This window comes from Hypomesus transpacificus, chromosome 9, assembly GCF_021917145.1.
Source record: "Hypomesus transpacificus isolate Combined female chromosome 9, fHypTra1, whole genome shotgun sequence".
Classification (NCBI taxonomy): domain Eukaryota; kingdom Metazoa; phylum Chordata; class Actinopteri; order Osmeriformes; family Osmeridae; genus Hypomesus; species Hypomesus transpacificus.
The window spans coordinates 1661132-1674833 of record NC_061068.1 but is presented as its reverse complement, the minus strand read 5'-3'; the positions used below and the strand labels follow the sequence as shown (position 1 = coordinate 1674833).

Sequence of the window (13702 nt, the reverse complement as noted above, 5' to 3'; positions counted from 1 at the left end):
AAACTGTTGCGAGTCCTGGGGGTAAACATTATATTGCATAATTAATGCCAGCTAATTGATTTTTATAAAGTGAGGCTTAGGATCAATAAAGATGTGGGCTCTTTTAATCGAACCACCCGTCATCTACATGTTCCATTCTGGGAGGAGGAAAACGTGGTGTATGTATTTCACCACAACCCGGTTAGTTTATAGATCAGCCATTGGTAAACTGACGCATGATTATGTTCCAGTCAAAGGTCAGACCAGCTTGTGTAGACAGTACAGGAGCAAAAATCGACACTTCGCTTATGAAGCCACTCACATCTTCCACGGTGTCTTTCATGAGAAGTGTTTGAAATAGTAGAAATGATTTGCACTCTTCTGTGAGCAGTTATGGTTAATGTATTAAACCAGCAGGAACACAATGACTTGAGGGGGGGAAAAATCAAGTGACAATGTGACCAGGCTCTTATCGCGATCACAGATTTTCAGGTAAGCGGTCTGTCTTCAGTCTTCTACTTAAGTGAGGGTGGTTGTTCGTTTTTAAATATCTGTAGCCTATTTATCCACAATGTATCTGCTCGTGAGATGCGGAGGTTATTTGGGGAACTTTTTGGCACAAAGTACTTAGCCACAAGTCTGAAAGCACAGGATCACGCGTGAGTTACAACTGACAGTGCTCTGTGTCAAAGCCAACTTCACATACAACTGTCTCTCCGTAAGTCTTAATCACCTTTTCAGAATTGTATATTTGAACTGATCTCCCTAAAAGGAAATCACCAAGCGGTAGAAGAGCTGAACAACTATTTTCCATGAAGTTTTCTCAACCAGTAGAAGCAAGCATTGAAAACCCCAAAATATTTACCCATTTGTGATCTCACAAACTTCTCTGTTCTGTAAAGCATCTATCTACATTCTGACCCAAGGCATTTTCTATGTCTCTAACCAAGGTAAGGAAAAGTAACCACTTCAGATTGGTCCCCTCCACCCCTGGACCATGCCACGCTGGGTGATGCTGCACTGGACCAAGTCTCCACTGAAGATAACCAGGGCTAGATCCCTCTCTCAGGGCTGCCCTGGCCTCTGCCCCAGACCCTACCATTCCTCGGCCTCACTCACTCACTTGAGAAAACTACACTACCCAGCATGCCTCGGTGGAAAGAGGACGTACAGGACTGACTACCAGGCCAGCCAGATCACCCCTCCCAAAATCAACAACCTTCTGAAAGCCAACGAGTACAGCTACAAGGTCAGCGGGAACAGCTACGACGCCCGCAGCCCGGCCAACTGGGCGTCGGGGTTCGACAGCAACGTCCTGCCCTCCAACTCCCCCATGGAGGACCGGCGCAGCGCCGCCACCTGCCTGCAGAGCAGGGGAGTGCTGCTGGGGGTGTTCGACGGCCACGCGGGCTCCGCCTGCGCCCAGGCGGTCAGCGAGAGGCTGTTCTACTACATCGCCGTGGCGCTGCTGCCCCTGCAGACCCTGCTGGACATGGAGGAGGCGGTGGAGAACGAGAGGCCCGTCTTCCCCATGCTGCAGTGGCACAAGCACCCCAACGACCACGTGAGCACGGACGCGGGGAAGCTGTACTTCAGCAGCCTGAGGACCTACTGGCAGGAGAGGATCGACCTGGAGATGCACGAGGAGGAGCAGGAGAGGGACGTGCCAAAAGCCCTGGTCAAGGCCTTCCGCAGGCTGGATAACGACATCTCCCTGGAGGCCCAGGTGGACCACAGGGAGGAAGGGGACCCCTTCTCTCTCTTCACCCCGCTGAGGGTGGCCCTGTCGGGCTGCACGGCCTGCGTGGCCTACCTGGATGGCCCCATGCTCCACGTGGCCAACCTGGGGGACAGCAGGGCGGTGCTGGGCGTGCAGGAGGACGACGGCAGCTGGAACGCTCTCACCATCACCAACGACCACAACGCCAACAACCCGGACGAGCTCCACAGGGTGCTGTCTGAGCACCCCGCCCAGGAGAGGCGCACCGCGGTGAAACACGACCGCCTACTGGGGCTGCTCATGCCCTTCCGGGCCTTCGGAGACGTCAAGTTCAAGTGGAGCGGGGAGATGGTCAGCCGGATCCACGAGACCCGTCCGGAGATCCAGTCCCTGGCCAGCGAGTTCTCCAAGACCCTGCCCCCCAACTACCACACGCCCCCGTACCTGACGGCTGAGCCGGAGGTGACCCGACACCGGCTGAGGCCCAGGGACAAGTTCCTGGTCCTGGCCACCGACGGGCTGTGGGAGCTGATGCACCGGCAGACGGTGGTGCAGGTGATCGGGGAGCACCTGGCGGGGCTGCGCTGGCAGCAGCCGGTGTCTAGCTCCGCCTCTTCCTCCACCACCCTGGGGCAGATGCAGCGCCTCCTGCTGGAGAGGAGGAGCCGGGCACTGTGGGCCCTAGAGGACGACAACACGGCCACGCACGTGATCCGCCACGCGCTGGGGGGCGACGGGTACGGAGGGGTGGACCCTCGCCGCCTGGCCAAGATGCTCAGCCTGCCGCAGGACCTGAGCCGGATGTACCGGGACGACGTGACCGTCACCGTCATCCACCTCAACAGCCCCGACAGCTAGAGCCAATCAGATGCAGCCGGTGCGCCTACAGCCAATCAGATGCATCCAGTACACCTTCGGCCATCAACATACATTTGGATTTACCTAAATACACCTTTAGATACTAACATACACCCAGACTCAAATCCAAACACATGCATCCATAAAAACACCTCGATCTCTCTCAAAACATACACCCCAACCAATCAACATATCGGTACATGAAAAATGAAACTTGATCTATTATAACACTCCTAGAACTATCACAGCACACTTACAGCTATGGGACAAGACGCACTCCTTGCTCCAACCAACTACCAGCTTGTCAGCTGGGATGCATGTCTAAGCACTGCCACATGCAGACTTCTGACACAGACACTGTGAAGCAGGATGGGAAACAGAAAGTTTTTTCCCCACATTATCATTCATATCACTTCCCACCAGATTGTTACTTTCCTGGTTTGAGCTCTCTTTGTAAGTACACATGGCTTGTGATTCATGCAAGGATTATAAAAGCTACTGTTCAATGTACTGAGTCAGTCGTAGCTATGATGCATTTCCGTTTTAATGTTAGGGGGGGAAAAAAATTGACAAAAATATTACTTCTCACAAAGCAACAAATTGCTCCACATTTTGTACGAGATAATGAAGAGGCAGACCTGACTTTAAAATAAAATTTTAATCAAGGTCTTTACAAAAACAAATCTTGATTAGAAAACAGATACTTAAATACCAAATGGTCTCTCTCTATATATATGAGCACAATGAGTTACCAGTCACTACATTTCCATAGCTCATGGAGCTTAATCATTGGAGAATATTCTGGTGCTGGAGGAGAAACCGAAATGCTTTTCGTCTGAGGGGAGGAACCCCTCCTCTCGCTGTGACCAGGTTGTGTCTACTGTTCAGCGCCTCCTCTGGGAGAAAACATGCCCATCGAAGCTATCAAGCACAAGACAATGTTGTTATCCACAAGAATAAACTTAGAAAAAAAATAAAGATAAAATGGTCATAGAATCTGCCCACTTCCTCCTCAGAGCATCTAAGCTCCTCCCCTCAGGGGGACAGACTGCTGACAGGCCACGCCCCCCTGAGGCCTTCAGAACCTGCCCCTCTAATCCCAGCTGAAGAGGAAACCTAAAACAAAAACATAACTCGACATCTAGTAACATCAAAAGAAAACACTGGCAGAACCTGCAGGACTGAAAAATCAACAGCACGTACAGACGAGATGTCGAAACTTGAGAAATAGAAGAAAAAAAAAAAAGAGAGGGACATTTTGATAAGGTACAGTGTCCAATCAGATCGCAGTGGGGGGGAGGGGCAGAGTAGAGATGAGATCATCGGCGAGGGGGCGGGACCAGGAGCTGAGTGGCCGTTACAGAGTCAGGAAACAGGTTGTGATAGGTCGGGAGGGGGACGTAGGCCGCCGTTATCATCTTGCCTGCGGACGAGAACAAGACAAGTCGTTAGAGACAGTTACGTAAAACATCGACCGCTTTGCTACCAGGGTGACGCAGAAACAGTCAAGTCCCTTTTGAAGTACTATGAGGCTCAGCTACATCCTTTTAAGTCACTGAGACTACAAAGAAACCCTTTGTTGCGTCTTACCAGCAAAGTATCTCCCGTGTAAGGCGTTGACGGCTGCCATGGCAGCAGGAATTGTGGGACACTTCACATACACGTTACCCTGGTGATAAGGAAAAGAAAAAAATCAATAGCAACTGACTTCTGATTGGATCATTTCTGCAGCGTCCGATTCTGATTGGACGACAGGCTCACCTCAGTGGAGTTCTTGTCAACGTATATGTGAACGACTCCGCCATGTTTGTTACATTCCTCGATGACGTCGTGCTGGATGTCCATATCCCACCCTGGGGTGTCCTCACTGGAGGACCAGGGAGAGAAGAAGAAGAAGGTTAGTGGTGATGATCTTCACAGGGAGAGAAGAAGAAGAAGGTTAGTGGTGATGATCTTCACAGGGAGAGAAGAAGAAGAAGGTTAGTGGTGATGATCTTCACAGGGAGAGAAGAAGAAGAAGAAGGTTAGTGGTGATGATCTTCACAGGGAGAGAAGAAGAAGAAGGTTAGTGGTGATGATCTTCACAGGGAGAGAAGAAGAAGAAGGTTAGTGGTGATGATCTTCACAGGGAGAGAAGAAGAAGAAGGTTAGTGGTGATGATCTTCACAGGGAGAGAAGAAGAAGAAGGTTAGTGGTGATGATCTTCACAGGGAGAGAAGAAGAAGGTTAGTGGTGATGATCTTCACAGGGAGAGAAGAAGAAGGTTAGTGGTGATGATCTTCACAGGGAGAGAAGAAGAAGGTTAGTGGTGATGATCTTCACAGGGAGAGAAGAAGGTTAGTGGTGATGATCTTCACAGGGAGAGAAGAAGAAGGTTAGTGGTGATGATCTTCACAGGGAGAGAAGAAGAAGGTTAGTGGTGATGATCTTCACAGGGAGAGAAGAAGGTTAGTGGTGATGATCTTCACAGGGAGAGAAGAAGAAGGTTAGTGGTGATGATCTTCACAGGGAGAGAAGAAGGTTAGTGGTGATGATCTTCACAAGGAGAGAAGAAGGAGGTTAGTAGTGATGATGTTCACAGGGAGAGAAGAAGAAGGTTAGTGGTGATGATCTTCACAGGGAGAGAAGAAGAAGGTTAGTGGTGATGATCTTCACAGGGAGAGAAGAAGGTTAGTGGTGATGATCTTCACAAGGAGAGAAGAAGGAGGTTAGTAGTGATGATGTTCACAGGGAGAGAAGAAGAAAGTTAATTTGAACCAGGTGTCTTGGAGCAGGGAAACATCTAAACCATGCAGGAGAGTGGGCCCTGAGGACCAGGGTTGAAGACCACTGGTGTATGAGAGCATGTCTGAGCAGGTGTGCGCTACGTACTTCTGTGGGTTGAACATGTTGGACAGCTGGAAGCAGTGTGTGGCGAGAGGCTGGGAGGGTAGATTCATGGCTGTGTTCATGCCCTGGTTCATGTTCATGTTCATATTCATGTTCATCCCTGGGTTCATGGCAGCTGTGGATGCACAAACAGGGTGTGACTACAGTGGCACAATGGTATCGTTAAATCAAGTGTTCCCCCGTCATTTGGGTTTTGTTAGTCAATTGTATGAATCCAGGTGTGTGTGTGTGTGTGTGTGTGTGTGTGTGCCCCCAGGGGGAGCAGGTGGGCTACCTGAGACAGCAGCCATGGCTCCTATAGCGATGGCTCCACTCATCTGGAGGGCCTGCTGAGCAGCAGGGGGGATCTGAAGACCAGTACCTGAGAGAGAGAGAGGGAGAGTCAGAGGGAGAGAGAGAGGGAGTCAGAGGGAGAGAGAGAGGGAGTCAGAGGGAGAGAGAGAGGGAGTCAGAGGGAGAGAGAGAGGGAGTCAGAGGGAGAGAGAGAGGGAGTCAGAGGGAGAGACAGGGAGTCAGAGGGAGAGACAGGGAGTCAGAGGGAGAGAGAGGGAGAGTCAGAGGGAGAGAGAGAGGGAGTCAGAGGGAGAGAGAGTCAGAGGGAGAGACAGGGAGTCAGAGGGAGAGAGAGGGAGAGTCAGAGGGAGAGAGAGAGTCAGAGGAGAGACAGGGAGTCAGAGGGAGTCAGAGGGAGAGAGAGGGAGTCAGAGGGAGAGAGAGAGAGGGAGTCAGAGGGAGAGAGAGCGAGAGAGAGGGAGTCAGAGGGAGAGAGACACACACACACCAAAGCATTAGCTTGCATCCAGGTAGCAAGACTTCCACCAGTATCTTCAGTACAGGCCTCTGTGTGTAGACGTGCCAACACATGTTCTCACCCTCTGCCAGGCGGGCCATGAGCTGCAGCCGCCCGGTGGTACCCAGGTCGATGCCGGTGCGCTCCAGCTCGTCGCTGTCCAGGAAGGAGCTGGCGTTGGAGGCGTCGGTGCGCTCCGTCACGTGACCCACCTTCATGGGCCGGCCCGCCAGCTCAAAGCCATTCAGCTGCTCCAGGGCCTTCTTAGCGCACTCGGCGTCCGCAAACTACACACAGAACACACACGGGTCATACAAACACACAGATTGTGAAAGTAATAAAAGTGTCTATAGGTGATCTTGTTATAAAACGGAAAGAGAAACACGGCTGGAGAAAGCGAGAGAGGCTCACCGTGATGAATCCATATCCTTTAGACCGGCCCGTCTCGCTGTCCATCATCAGCTGGATACTCTCTATCTGCAGGTTCACAAACATGACACGTGGGTTAGGGCTAGGCTAACGCTACAGGCTAGCCCACAGCGCCACCTGGCTGCAGGGAGCGTGTCCCCACAGGCCAGCGAGGAGGGAGGGAGAGGAGGAGGAGGCAAAGGAGAAGGGAGAGGAGGACGGAGGACAAGGAGGGAGAGGACGAGGAGGGAGAGGACGAGGAGGGAGGGGACGAGGAAGGAGAGGAGGACGAGTAGGGAGAGGACGAGGGAGAGGAGGAGGAGGAGGAGGAAGAGGGAGGGGAGGAGGAGGGAGAGGAGGAGGAGGCTCACCCTTCCGAAGGGCTCGAAGATCCCCCTCAGCATCTCCTCTGTGATGTTGAAGTGCAGGGAGCCCACGTACAGCCTCATGGGCCCCGCGTTGCCCTTCTGCAGGTTGTTGGCCATGGCGGCTGCTCGGTTCTTCTCCGCCTGCACACGCACGCGAGAGCATCGTCCACGCACAAACACAAAACACACGGTCACATGTAGACAGCTCCTGCACAACACTTGGGTGGAAATGGGGCGTGTGGGTGCTGAGGTGATTACTGACCATTACCTGTGAGGCCTGGACGATGATGGGGACACCCAGCAGTCTCTGACCAGACAGGCCGATGGCCAGGGGGACAGAGTTGGCCTCCACAAACTCGATGTAGGCGATGCCCTTTGACCTCCGGGAGTTCCTGTCTGAGATCATGCGGACGTCTCGCACCTGTTGGGGGGGGGGGGGGGTTACGGGGGTTAACAGTTCATGCCTAAACAGTAACAGTAAACAGGTAAATAGTTCCAGAAACAGTAATGGCCGTAGAATCAGTGGTCGATTCTAGAATCCAGATTAACTCCAAAAGAGCGTGAGGGTTTCTAGAAGGGGAGGTGGAAGACAGACGGCAGACTGACTTTCCCCACGGCTGAGAAGAACTCCTCCAGGTCTCTGGGTCGTATCCGGGCGGCCAGCTGCATGCAGAACACGGTGCGTGCATCTCTCTCCTCTGGGGTCAGGTTGTCTATGGGCTGCCTGAAACACACACAGGGACACACTCACTTACACAGGCAAACCACTACCACTTCTGGGGGGGGAATGAATTTTTTCATGTAATATATATTTTGGGACCATGCTTTGTTGGACAGTTGTTTAAGTCAAGCGTGACAGGAAAGAGAGGGGGAGACATGCAGCAACAGGCCACAGCTGGATTCGAACCCGCTGCCTACATGGTACTTCTCCAGTGAGCTACCATGGCCACCGTGAATGGGGATTTGGAGGCATGCAGCTCACCTGACTGGACTCTTGTCCTTCTTGAAAGGGCTTCTGCTTCTTGAGCGCCTACGACTGAAAGAGACAAGACATGATTCAGTACTCTCCTCACATCCATGCAAACACACACACACACCACTCAAAACACAGAAAGGAGTGTTATAAAGACCTTAGTTTGATGGCAGCTGGAGGGCCAATCTTGCCTCTGGAACCACCGTTAAATTTTGGCCCAGCGCTGTGATTGAAAACAAGGTTGGTCTCAGTGATCTAAGAGTGCTGTTGCTGCTGTGCTACAGGGCAGGGCCTGGGGCCAGGACAGAGATGGGTGTATATAGGGGGGGGGGGGGGGGGGGGGGGTGGAATGTAGTGTGTTTTGAAAGAGAGAGGGTACTAGGGACCATGTGACAGCCCTAGCCTCACTAGAAGCCCATAAAGGGGGGTGTTCTATTGGGACTGAAGGGAGGGGAGCGCTCCATTTCCTCTGCCTCACTGAACCAGTTCCCTGCTGTGCCCTGTGCAGCTCTGCAGGGCCATCCCTTCACCCAGAGACAAAACAAGCCCGCCCGCCCATCCCCCCCCCCCCTCAGACAGAGCTGACAGACAACGAGAACAAAGGGCGGTGTTGAACGTGGGCGGTGTTGAACGTGGGCGGTGTTGAACGTGGGCGGTGTTGAACGTGGGCGGTGTTGAACAGGGCGTGGAGGTGAACAGGGCGTGGTGGTGAACAGGGCGTGGTGGTGAACAGGGCGTGGTGTTGAACAGGGCGTGGTGTTGAACAGGGCGTGGTGTTGAACAGGGCGTGGTGTTGAACAGGGCGTGGTGGTGAACAGGGCGTGGTGTTGAACAGGGCGTGGTGGTGAACAGGGTGGTGTGAACAGGGCGTGGGGTTGAACAGGGCGTGGTGTTGAACAGGGCGTGGTGTTGAACAGGGCGTGGTGTTGAACAGGGCGTGGTGTTGAACAGGGCGTGGTGTTGAACAGGGCGTGGTGTTGAACAGGGCGTGGTGTTGAACAGGGCGTGGTGTTGAACAGGGCGTGGTGTTGAACAGGGCGTGGTGTTGAACAGGGCGTGGTGGTGAACAGGGTGGTGTTGAACAGGGCGTGGTGTTGAACAGGGCGTGGTGTTGAACAGGGCGTGGTGTTGAACAGGGCGTGGTGTTGAACAGGGCGTGGTGTTGAACAGGGTGGTGTTGAACAGGGCGTGGTGGAGGGGATACATACAAGGTGGTCTTGTGGTCTCTGTAGCGTCCTCCGCGCTCTCGGCTGCGTGAACGACGGCGCTCCTTGCTGCGGCTCCTCTTGCGCTCGCGGCTGCGACTCCTCTTCCTGTCGTGGCTCTTCTTCCTGTCGCCGCTCCGGCTCCTCTTCTTCTCTCGGCTACGGCTACGCTTCTTCCTGGTGGGGTGGGGGGGGTGGGGGATGCGTGTGACCATTTGACTTGTGACGAAATTAAACTGGTCTTGGTGCTTTTGTTGTAAATAGTGTGTGTGTGTGTGTGTGTGTGTGTGAGACCTACTTCTTGCTCCGCTCCTCGTGTCCGTTAGGACTACTGGGCTTGATGTCATCCTAAGCAGGGTCGACAGAAGAACAGCATGAGGACGAAGAGGGCAACATTTCAAGTCGTCAGGATAAAAAAAAAGGGGTGGGGGTGGGGGAACAAGAGAACATATAATGATCATTTAAAAGGGGTTCATACAGCATCATCAACTGCTACAGTAGAGGGAGTTGGGGGGGGGGGGGGGGCTGGCTATCCCATACTAGGGTGGGTCAGTTATTCAGAGTCTGGTCAGCAGCCAGCCAGCCAGACCAGGGCTGCTTGCTGGGGCCTAGGGCCCAGCAGGAGCAGCCAGACACTGGTCCGGCTCCAGCAGGTGAGGCCTGTCCTCAGGTCTTCAGCCATTTCCCAGGGTGGACTGTAAGAGCTTGCTGCCACCTCTCTCTCTCTCTGTCTCACATCAGCTCGCCCTGAAGCAGACAGGGAGTCACACTGCTTAGTCACTGCCACCCAACCAACCACAGGCAAGATTAGATGATATGAGCTGCTAAAAAAAAAAATTTGAAGAAAAAAAAAAGTAGAAAAAAAGGTCCTAAATGCATGGAGTTTCTCTATTGGTCAAAACTGTTTATCTCTACTGCTTGTGCAATGCTGCCATTGGAGCCATACTGGCTTAGTGGAACAATGTGTCATGTTATGATCTACTGAAAGCATGCAGAACAGAATAACATTCTAGAGTCTAGTCAATCATCGTTTTGGAAGGGACTCTTACATGGAGCCACGTGATAGGTCAGGAGACATCAGCTGTTCTACAGGTTAAACGCGTCATTGGTGGAACCAGTGTGGTAAAAAAGAAAGCCCTTGAGGGTCCCTCTCACTAGAAGGGGACATACACAGCAGCATGGGGTGAGAGTGGACATGTTGATCCGCCCCAACTCCCTCCTCAGTAATAGCAGACCATGCAGTCTTTGTGGTTCAGGGGTGAGTCTGCTCCCTATAGCATTACACAAAAGACGCTGGTCTGTACCAGGTTGTCTATATCATTAGCAGCTATGCACTCGTACCATTCCATGCATTCGAATAATGTGGAGTCGGCGGTCTTCATCATAAGACTCATATTACATTGTTCTTGTTCATCCACTGCAATCGCCTTGTGGAACCGGCCACTCCATGACCCAACAATATTGTTACCAAGGGGACCACAGTACAGCAATACATTGGGCAATTACTACCTTCATTTTTTGACAGATCACACTGGAATTGATGGAAGTAGAGGTGAGATATCGTTAGGCAAGTCTACAAAGAGAGATAGATGGGCATTTATTCATCGTCTGAAAAGGAACTTGCAGCATCAAATTATCAGCATCACAGACAAATGAGCAAGGTAGTCTAGAAATTGAGGGGTCTGGGGCAGAGGTGACAAAACAATACAGAGACTAAGTGGTCAACATCAATGGAGTTAGTACATTTCAGCCACCAGCAGCACTGAGGGTAGACCCACCTTACGGTATGGAGCCTCAAGCATGGCCTCAATGTCAAAATCATCTGCCATGGTGCTGGAACTCTGTGGGAGAACAGATCATATCCATTATGGCCACAACACGTTACATTATCGCATCAGTAATAGGATAGGATGCATGGAACGGAAAGTATTCTAGTTAATTCAATCAACTCCAGCAGGCAAATGTGTGACGATAGTCTGGTATTTCAACTGTGTGACGGTTCATTTGGGGGACATTTTAGGAAGGAAGTAGCGGCCAGCAGGGTGTAGTATATTTGCTGGAAGAACCTGACAACCATAACAAACGAGTTCAACACAATTACTATCACGTTTACCTTTAAATGTAAGACGTTACGAAAATGTGTTTAAAATTAGCAAGGGAATGATACATATAAACCGTCCAAACAATAACCAACATTGCATGTTTAGTGAACAACTATTTTGACCAATGCCTGGCTTAACGTTAGCTTGTTAGCTAGCTGGCTAACGAGTCCAATTCCGGGGGATAGCAGCAGCGAGTTCACGTTGACTAGTATTCGGACGAACGTCTACGCCTGAGTTACGCACAACATTTCTGCTGGATTAATAACGTTTAATCGGGCTCTATATGTTGGACATGTATGGCATTCTTAAACTTGACGAACAATAACAAAATACGCTAGCTTGTTATGATCGTCAGGGGTACACGCAGTGATAACGTAGCTAGCCAGCAACCAGTTATGGTCAACGTAGGTAACTAGGCCTCCCACGAGTGTTTTACCTTCACCGTCTAAAGTAGCAAAACGATTGAAGTTACGTTATTGTTACGTCTAAGTATGATTTTACTGTGTAAAAAAGAACAATAACGCACCTTTAGCAGTCTTGGTCGGCTGGTTTTTGGATCAGATCTGACGAAAAAAGGATTGTTGTGTTTCGTCGTTCCCCGCGTTCATCTAATGGCGCATGCACGCAACCTTTACCGCTCGTGCTGCGTGACTGCTGTCTGAAAGAGCGCGAGGACTGTGTCCTGCCGCGAGACTGTTTTCAAGATTTAAACCCCCCAAAAGTATTATGTAACGTGACCACAACTTGGAAAGTGTGTTCGGTGTTTTTTATTTAAAGAAGCTGATTATGTTCATCCATTTAAAGAAAGAAAGCGTTAGTGGAAAATGTAAAAATATAATTTTGCTTAATCCCTGGGTCAGGCTGTCTAAAATGATTGTTTCCTGCAGCAGAGGGAGCCAGAGAATCAAAGCCGGTCATTTATTTGCGTTTCTGCGTTTCTGTCACTCAGAAAACACACCTGTATTACTGTCTCTGTAACTTCCAGTTCTTGTAGAACTAGGTTATATACTTACAGCCTACATGTGAGCTACGGAAAAACAATGTACACTTTGTTGAGCAAATGGATATCGTATTGACCTATAAATGTTGCTATATATGTCTACAAAAAGACCTTGTGTTTAAGAAGAGTGAATCTAATGTAACGTGAAGAAACATCTGATGCTGAGACACAAACAGCCAACAGTTTTCTTTTGATTACGTGTGGACGTTGAGGAAGACATTGAGCTTTTATGTAGGCAAAATGTTTGTGTTGCACAGTTGTTAGGATATTTGTGGTTTACGGATTGTAAACTCGCTTGTTATCCTTCACGGCGCCAGTCTCTTTTCAGATGTCTGGGAGAGAGAAGAGAGATAAGGGGGTGAGAGGGAGAAAAAGAGAGGGGGAGAGGAAGAGAGAGCAGAGACAACAAACAGTTGACCCATAAACATTACCAGCCTCACAGCAAGAAGATCCTGGGTTTGATTCCCGCATAGGGCACCTTTGGAACTGGAGGTATGTTCTCACCGGGTCATGCTCTCCCCAGGCCTGTCGGTACACAGGTAGCCTATCTGCCGGGCCTTTCCGTGTGGATATTGCATGTTTTCTTCGTGCTTCAGAAGTGTTTCCTCCACAAGAACCCCATACATGCATAAACCTAATAAACACAAACAGAAGAGAACAGATTGCTCTCCAACCCAGTCCCTGACCAAGACATGGGCACGAGCACTTGGAACTGGTCCCTAAACCCACTGCTCCTGGCTACCCTTGGAGAAAGGACAGCATGAATGGGAAACATACAGAGAAGGCATTTCTTTGGTGGACACTGAGTCCTGCATGTGTGTTTGTGTGTGGGTGTGTGTGCGTGTGTGTGTGTGTATTATCTGTGCTGCCGCTCCCTGCGCAAGTGTGTGTGTCATACTGTGAGATGATTAGAGATTAAACATTTCATCTTCTTCAGTGGGCCAGCACTATCAATGAACGTGTCTCAGATTACTGGAAATTGAAAATACGTAAACGAATGAAAAGAGCGTTAAACGCATTCCTCTCTGAAGCGAGAGAGGAGATATAAAGACCGGTAGATGTCCCCTGGCCCCTCTGCCACCACCACACACACTCTCTCTCTCTCTCTCTCTCTCTCTCTCTCTCTCTCTCTCTCTCACACACACACACACTCACACACACACACACTCACACTCCCACACAGCTGCTCTCTGTCTCACACTCTTAGGAGGATGTGGGAGAAAAAGGAAGTTGACCATGGGGTCGGAAGAGTAGGGTGAGGGGCGAGGAGGGGAGAGAAACAACCGAAAGCAAGGACAGTGACAAATACAATTGGGAGAGAAGACGTGTGAGAGAGAAAACAAGAAAGAGTTGTCAAGGAAGAGAGAGAGAGAGAATCAGAGAAAGTTGCCAGAAAAAAAAGAAAACAAG

At 50.7% G+C, this 13702-nt stretch overlaps 2 protein-coding genes across 9 annotated transcripts; one reads left to right on the top strand and one right to left on the bottom strand.

The window, feature by feature from the left end:
• The first annotated feature begins 976 nt into the window (after positions 1-976).
• si:ch211-15p9.2 (uncharacterized protein LOC562650 homolog) lies at positions 977-2739 on the top strand. Its single transcript, XM_047026536.1, has one exon. The coding sequence runs from the start codon at positions 977-979 to the stop codon at positions 2555-2557; it is 1581 nt and encodes a 526-aa protein (XP_046882492.1). The 3' UTR covers positions 2558-2739.
• A 457-nt stretch (positions 2740-3196) lies between these two features.
• On the bottom strand, positions 3197-11951 carry rbm39a (RNA binding motif protein 39a). 8 transcript variants are annotated; one of them, XM_047025325.1, is made up of 17 exons: positions 11819-11949; positions 10969-11031; positions 10700-10763; positions 9489-9538; positions 9194-9367; positions 8143-8208; positions 7995-8048; positions 7619-7736; positions 7275-7433; positions 7016-7153; positions 6648-6713; positions 6319-6523; positions 5721-5807; positions 5429-5561; positions 4319-4424; positions 4148-4226; positions 3197-3980 (listed from the first exon to the last, which is right to left on the bottom strand). In XM_047025325.1, the coding sequence occupies exons 3-17, from the start codon at positions 10703-10705 to the stop codon at positions 3877-3879; spliced, it is 1545 nt and encodes a 514-aa protein (XP_046881281.1). In that variant the 5' UTR covers positions 10706-10763; positions 10969-11031; positions 11819-11949; the 3' UTR covers positions 3197-3876. The 8 variants fall into 8 exon arrangements, with proteins under 8 accessions (XP_046881281.1, XP_046881278.1, XP_046881279.1 ...); XM_047025322.1 differs by lacking the exon at positions 10700-10763 and having other exon boundaries at positions 11819-11950; XM_047025323.1 differs by lacking the exon at positions 10700-10763 and having other exon boundaries at positions 7281-7433; positions 11819-11950.
• Positions 11952-13702: the final 1751 nt, after the last annotated feature.

Bases quoted from the DNA above. Each gene is read 5' to 3' on its own strand.
- si:ch211-15p9.2 (XM_047026536.1), top strand. From the start codon at position 977: ATGCCACGCTGGGTGATGCTGCACTGGACCAAGTCTCCACTGAAGATA.
- rbm39a (XM_047025322.1), bottom strand. From the start codon at position 11,019: ATGGCAGATGATTTTGACATTGAGGCCATGCTTGAGGCTCCATACCGT. The intron at 8,209-9,193 runs GTATGTATCCCC...TTTCAATCACAG, and splicing joins AGAGACCACAAGACCACCTT to CGCTGGGCCAAAATTTAACG. The intron at 5,562-5,720 runs GTAGCCCACCTG...GTGCATCCACAG, and splicing joins AGCCATGGCTGCTGTCTCAG to CTGCCATGAACCCAGGGATG.